General features: G+C 34.7%; 1 protein-coding gene across 1 annotated transcript in view; it reads right to left on the bottom strand.

Annotated features, from left to right (window-relative positions):
* Positions 1–7,353, bottom strand: part of LOC107729275 (A-kinase anchor protein 6-like) — a 154,391-nt gene that overhangs the window by 116,625 nt on the left and 30,413 nt on the right. The window contains exons 6-7 of the mRNA XM_016539732.1: positions 3,666–3,788; positions 3,323–3,371 (exon numbers count right to left, since the gene is read on the bottom strand). Coding sequence (XP_016395218.1) covers positions 3,323–3,371; positions 3,666–3,788 — 172 coding nt within the window. The remainder of the gene's footprint in view (positions 1–3,322; positions 3,372–3,665; positions 3,789–7,353) is intronic.

Below are 7,353 nucleotides of genomic sequence, written 5' to 3'. Positions count from 1 at the left end.
TTCTTCTCTATGAAAAACACAAGGAAATGTTTTGGAAAATTTTCCAGGAATTTTTTGGTTCATGAAGGGGTCCAATGCTGTTTGGAGACCAACGTTCTTCAAAACATCTTTGACGCCATTTCTTTTTTTTTTTCTTTCATGTTCAGAATGACAGCGTGAGAAAGTGATGACAGAATTGTACTTAAAAATTGTCATATTTCTTGGGTGAATGATCCCTTTAAGAACTTTCAAATTAAGTTTTATATATAGAAAAATATGAAAAATATATTTAAATATATCTTTAAAATATTAAAATATATAAATTATATATATATATATATATTAAAATTATATACTATATTATTTATTTATAATTTACCTTAATATATTATATATTATACTTAATAAAATATTTATAAAATACAAATTTCTTACAAAGTAAAATTTAATTAAAAAAGTAAAAAATGTTATATTCACAAATGTGTTATGTACAAATACATTTCAAAAAGCTTATTTAAGAACAATACTGGTTCACAAATCACATGCTATCTGTACTAGTATAGTATGTTGAAAGTAGCTTGCTGAAGATGCCCAGATGGTAACCATGGATGTTTTTTTGTTTTTTTTGGCTGGGAACCCCTTTGCACTGGGAAAGAAGAAGAGTTTATGACGTTTCCCTAGTGAAATAAACCGCTTTAAAAAGCCTAAGGTGTGTTTTCTGGCTGCCAAGCTGTTGGTTTGATGGTTTTAAAGGGGTTTTGAGAACATGAGTCAATGGGTCAGACTGGAAAACAAGCTAAAATATCTTAAACAAGCAAATGCGAGACCAGCAAACAACCTTGGGCTGGTTCAGTGGGGTTAACATTCAATTTTTTTCAGATGGACAAAAACGAATGCCGAAGCATAAAGTACTACATTTTAAAATAATTAATTTAGCTAGACGACAACACTAACATGCAAATACAAAACAGAATAAACAGGGTTTGTCATTGCAAACAGAAACTTCAAGAGACCACTAGACAATTTTGTAAGTGCTAAATTTTTAGTCAATTTTTTTCTGGAAGTGAAAGACTTTACATTTAAAATATATACATTTACTAAATGTTTCAGTAGTTTTGTTAACATATAGGAGCATACCAGCATGTAAATAACATGAACTAATGCCACAAAACTCCAATTAACCTTTTTAAACACTGTCCACTCCAATGCAAAAGACTGTGTGGTTTATGTATTAACTGACGTATAAAGAATGTCTTTAATGTTTGTGTGTATGTTGGAAAGCAGGAGCACAACTCACTATCTGTGTGACTGGGGGCCCTTGTTTCTGTGTCTCATTTGCCAATGGAGGCCGGCTTGTGTGTGTGTGTTTGTGTGTGTGTGTGTGTGTGTGTGTGTGTGTGTCGTTAATGTGATTCAGAGACCTGGATCCGCCACCCAGCGCAATCAATAGCTGTTTCATTTCACAATCTCTCAATGCCTTATAAAGAAAGCCCACTCCTTTTTTCTCTCTCTCCTTCTCTTCCTACCCTGCAACAGCCAACCTCCTCCTTACGGCTCTCTCGTGGGTACCGGAAAGATCCGTGCTCACAGACACACACATATATACGCACGGACACAAACACAAACACACACACGCTCCCCACCTGCCAGCTGGACTTAATGCCCAGACATTAAACCTGTGAGCACATCCTGAGAGCCCCGAACGCTGGATGAGAGACAGCGAGTGTGTGACCCCGCTCTCTGAATCAATAAAAATGAGTGAAGCCCCTCACTATAAAACACAATGTGATTTTCCTCCTGCAGTACAGACGGCCGGTCACACAGACAGATGGATAAACAAACACGTCTCGCTGGTGCACGAGGTAAACATGATACGCTTCTGATACGGGTTAGTAAGTGTTTCACACTCCCATTGGAAGGACAACTCATAAATTAGATCTTTTTAATATCTCAATTAGTTTTCCTAGACAACAATGAGATTTAACGAAGGAAAAATGGAGGACTTTGCGCATGCGTCCTCCTTCTCAGATCTCTTGAAACCAAAGCTAGCAATCTCACGTCAACAAGTGGTCTAGGGTCAATACAATATCAACATTTATCTATATAACAATGTTAAATTATACAGCTGTATAAATAAATACATGTACATTCACCATTTACTTTTGATAATATATAAAGATGTTAAATTATACATGTTTATAAATAATACATGTTCATTTAAAATAATTTTTCACATACATACGCCCGGACACAAACACAAACACACACCCGCTCCCCACCTGCCAGCTGGACTTAATGCCCAGACATTAAACCTGTGAGCACATCCTGAGAGCCCCGAACGCTGGATGAGAGACAGCGAGTGTGTGACCCCGCTCTCTGAATCAATAAAAATGAGTGAAGCCCCTCACTATAAAACACAATGTGATTTTCCTCCTGCAGTACAGACGGCCGGTCACACAGACAGATGGATAAACAAACACGTCTCGCTGGTGCACGAGGTAAACATGATACGCTTCTGATACGGGTTAGTAAGTGTTTCACACTCCCATTGGAAGGACAACTCATAAATTAGATCTTTTTAATATCTCAATTAGTTTTCCTAGACAACAATGAGATTTAACGAAGGAAAAATGGAGGACTTTGCGCATGCGTCCTCCTTCTCAGATCTCTTGAAACCAAAGCTAGCAATCTCACGTCAACAAGTGGTCTAGGGTCAATACAATATCAACATTTATCTATATAACAATGTTAAATTATACAGCTGTATAAATAAATACATGTACATTCACCATTTACTTTTGATAATATATAAAGATGTTAAATTATACATGTTTATAAATAATACATGTTCATTTAAAATAATTTTTTATAATATTAAATATAATCCTATGTATTTATACTCATGAATGAATATTTTTAAACTTTGGAATAGAGGAAATTTATAATTTACTGTAAATTATTTATTTAAATATGATATAACACCATATATGAAAATGTTAAATTATACATATTTATAAATAAATTAATGTACATTTATAATTTACTTTTGACAACATAGTAATATATATATTTATATTCATAAAAATATATTTTGGAATAGAGGACATTTAGAATAAATTATTTATTATTTATTTAAATATTATATATTCCAATATATGAGTGTATATTTATAATTTACTTTTGATAATATTAAAATTATTATAAAAGATTTATATTTTATACACACACACAGTAATTTATCAAAAATTTACAGTAAATTATAATTTACCTATTACTGTAAAATATAACATTCTACCGTAAAACTCTTTTCAAAAGCAAATGCACATAAATGTGTTATTAATACATTTCAAGACCAAATCATCTGAGCTGCTATCTGCATTAATTTTATAGATCTAAATATTTTTGTACATAAACCATCAACTCATTTGTGCCCATTTCGATTCCTCCTAAGCAATTTATAAGAAACATTGGAGACAAAGGTGCTACTTAAATTAAACATGACTGAGAGACATGATGAAACTATGAAAGAGCAACATCGTAGCAAAAATCCTCCTTTAAGATTGTAAAATGAAATAAAAACAAAGCAGTATGAACACTAGGGGAAACACTTCTGACCATGTGCTCATTTGTTAACTTATGTGAGTTTTCACACACTGAAGGATATCGACGGACAGACGTTTACTCACAAGGTGAGTTTCCAGGTAGAGTTTGAGGCTGTCGATATCAGCTCTGGGTGGCGTCCAATTGTCTGTGGTTTCGAGAGCGTCTCTCAGCCAGCAGATGAACTCATCCAGTTTACTGACAAAACCCTGCAAGAACAAACACGCAACACACAGACACATCAACACAGTCAAACACAGCAAATGTGATTGCTTTGACATCAAATGTCTTGAAACATAAAAATCTGAACAAAACCACCATGTGTTACACCACAACACAACAAACAGGACCTCCGAAAAAATAATCAAGTGTTTTGATAAGGTTTGATAAACTGATAAAAATTTCGAAGCATTTGTCAGAAGCACACAATGCTTAAGGGAATGTCACACAGAAGCTGCCCTTGATGTGCCTCAATGGCTTTTTTCAGTGAGAGGAGATTCAATGTGCTCGGTGTGTACATACTGCCATCTGCTGGACCAAAGAAACACTAGATTCCACCAGCTGGTTCTAGCTAAAACAAATACTGGAGGAACAGCTGGCTCAAAAATTAAAACTGTGTCATTATAAAGTCTTTCATCCATACACCAAAAATGAGACGTTTTACAGAATGTCCAAACTGCTCTGTTCCAAACAACAAATGCAGATGGAGTGTTTTATACCTCAAAAAGGACAAAACAACCCATAAAGGAGTCTATATTAGTATCTATAGCTATCTGTCAAATCTTCTGAAGACACAGAAAAGCTTTGTGTGAGGAACTGGCCAAAATTTTAGTTGTTATTCATTGAAAATCTCCCACCTCTGCCGCAGCTCTCAAATGTTTCATAAGACTTCAGAAGTCTAAAAAGTATACTTTTATGGCACTGTTGTGTTATTTTTGGTGCTCAACAGCACTTATTTTCATTGCATCATCTTCTGCCTATGAAAGAAAAAGTATGAAATGAAGGTGAGTAAATGATGACATTTTCAGGTGAACGATTCCTTCAAGTCTGTGGTTAACCAGAGGGTGAACGTCAAGGATCTGAGCTCTAATTCTATCTATCTATCTATCTATCTATCTATCTATCTATCTAGCATTCTCTCTTATTTAATATCCCTTTTAATCTCATCTTTTTTTGTAATTTTTTTTTTTTTACATTCTTATTTTTATTTTCAATACCATAACTGGCACCAAAAATAAAGACGCAAAGACAAATATATGCAAAGAATGTCAAAGTGGGGGGAGGCAGAGGAGACAGAGAGAGAGAGAGAGATGGAAAAAGACAAGGAGAAGGGGAAGACGGGTTGGTGGCGTCACACATGACTAGGCCCCTGAGACGCCCCCAAGAAAAGGCTTCAGCTGCCAGCTGTCTGTTGCCATGAGAATGAAGTCATCTCCAGCGGCTGAATACTAATGTAATCAATCACCTCCTCCTGTGACACGCATCATCTCAGGTGGATGTGGCTGCCTACCTCCACCCGCTCCAGTGAGCTTACTGCACACACTCACACACACACACACGCCTGCACTGGATTCAAAGGAAGGATAATAGCAGAAAACTTTTGAGGGCATCCTTCCCTTCGCTAGTCATTCACCTCCATCGGATCGGCATGATTGCCATGGATGCTGTTCCTAAGACATGAGGAGTGTTATGAAGTAGCTTTCAATAGTGCTTCCTGTGCTGTAAGGATTGATCTTCTTGGATGAAACAGAAGACTGAATGTGCAGGTGATAAAATATGCATTAGTGTGAACTGAAAGAATTCCAGTGGACGATATAAATTCATGACACTGGACGAAATGTGTCTAATGTTATTGATCATTGTAAATCAGTGGCCATTTACATAAAATTTGCCTCTGTGTTAAGACTATGTTTTAAGAACTAGTCTGACCAAATAGCAAGAAGTAAACAGTCTTATTTTTTATTATTTTATTTTTAATAGCACTCTATGTTTAAATCTATTTTTTATTGTAACTGACCTTGGATCTTAAATAATTAAAACAGACGACTTATTTGTAAGACTAGTCTAAGTATTTTATGCAACCAACCATAGTATGAATGGACACAATATTGTACACAAACAGTATAACCATAATTCCCACTAAAATACCAGAGTTACAAAACTAATGCAAACTCTTAATAAATTAATATGATACCTCCTTCAAACAGTGCAAGAATTATTTGGCTTTTTTATGACAATAGTGGCTAATATTAAATTACCATGTTTTGACTGTAGAAACCATAACTTAAATTTCTATTGCGTTTTTGGGCACTATGCAAGTTTTTTAAACCAAAACATCAAAAGATGCATCTAAATGACCTTGTTAAATAAACTTAATCTGATGCACTCATGATTGACTCATTTTCATAAACACACAGATATTAATCTATATTAATTTAGGTTTACAGAATGGTGTTCTTGGTGTGAATTTGTATTTGACCACCAGATGGCGATAGTACGCTACTGTGTCTCTAAGGCAGTCAACCAAACAGAAAAACTAATCTCAATGGTCAACCGTCAGGAAATAAAAAATGTGTTATTCTTTAATCTTTTTAGAACAAAACTTTGCCATTTCTTATATTGATGTAATTCTTATCTATGTTCTTTCAAACATAAAGTGTAATGCATTACTGATGAGATCTGATGAAGCTAGATTGCTAAATAATAAAACGTCACAGAATTAAATGACTGCTCATTGCAACAGTATATTGCCATCTATTAAATTAAAAAAAACGTTTACATGCATTATTCCATGATAAATATTTCAAACAGCAGTATGCCACATTGTGGTCACATTGTGCTGACCTCACTAGTCTGTCTCATGACGTACAGTAAGCGTCATACATTTGGCTCATTTGACAACCTGCTTGTGATGTTCCTTATTTGCTTAATAAAAGCATCTGCAAATAAAATGTAAATGCAATTGCATATATTATTATTTTTATTATTTTTTTAAATGTATTGATGTGGCAGTCTGATCAAATGAGTCAAAAAAAGCTAAAAACAAAGTCGCTTTTTGGGATACAACATTTCAGCAAATGCAGGTCATCTGGGCATTTCCACGCATCTAGAAAATTTGCATATTGTGCATAGTGCATATACTACATAGTTCAGCAATAGTAAGAGTATGATAGTATGCTATTCTGCACATAGCCCATAAGAAAACGAAGAACTAGTCTGACAAGTTTGGGTTTCCTCAAGCACCCGGGTCCTTTATAAACACGATTGCATGTTCTTAATTATGTAGCTAATCATTTAATTACAGACTTGGGACTGAAGAGAGGTTGTTGAGGAGTGCAATCCTGTTAATTAAGCTTTGAATATTAGCAAAAGGCTGAGGTGGCTTGTTAGTTCATTACCCCTTTAGTTATCAGCTGTTTTTAATATCTGCTTAGTGTAGTGACACATATTAACTGCTGCCTCTATGTGAATGAGGATTAAGGCATACAAATGACTTCCTTAATGATTATATCCCTTTCAAATTAAATCGGAAATGCAGAACTGTGATAAATGTAAGTTTAACCAGTGAGAGGGTTAACATTAACATTTGCTTAATTAGTTTTGCTGAGTGATAATTAAGGAATAGTGTCAGAGTACACAGTATATATGGAACTGTATACAGTATATACTGCACAGTATTTAATATACTGTATATACAACAGTTTGCAGTTATGTGTGGCACAACATACAGTATGGAACGGTATAAAGCAGGGCTGTCCAAACTCGGTCCTGGAG

This window comes from Sinocyclocheilus rhinocerous, unplaced genomic scaffold (assembly GCF_001515625.1).
Source record: "Sinocyclocheilus rhinocerous isolate Xijiao unplaced genomic scaffold, SAMN03320098_v1.1 scaffold1268, whole genome shotgun sequence".
NCBI classification, from domain to species: domain Eukaryota; kingdom Metazoa; phylum Chordata; class Actinopteri; order Cypriniformes; family Cyprinidae; genus Sinocyclocheilus; species Sinocyclocheilus rhinocerous.
This window is presented reverse-complemented; position numbering and strand designations above follow the sequence as displayed.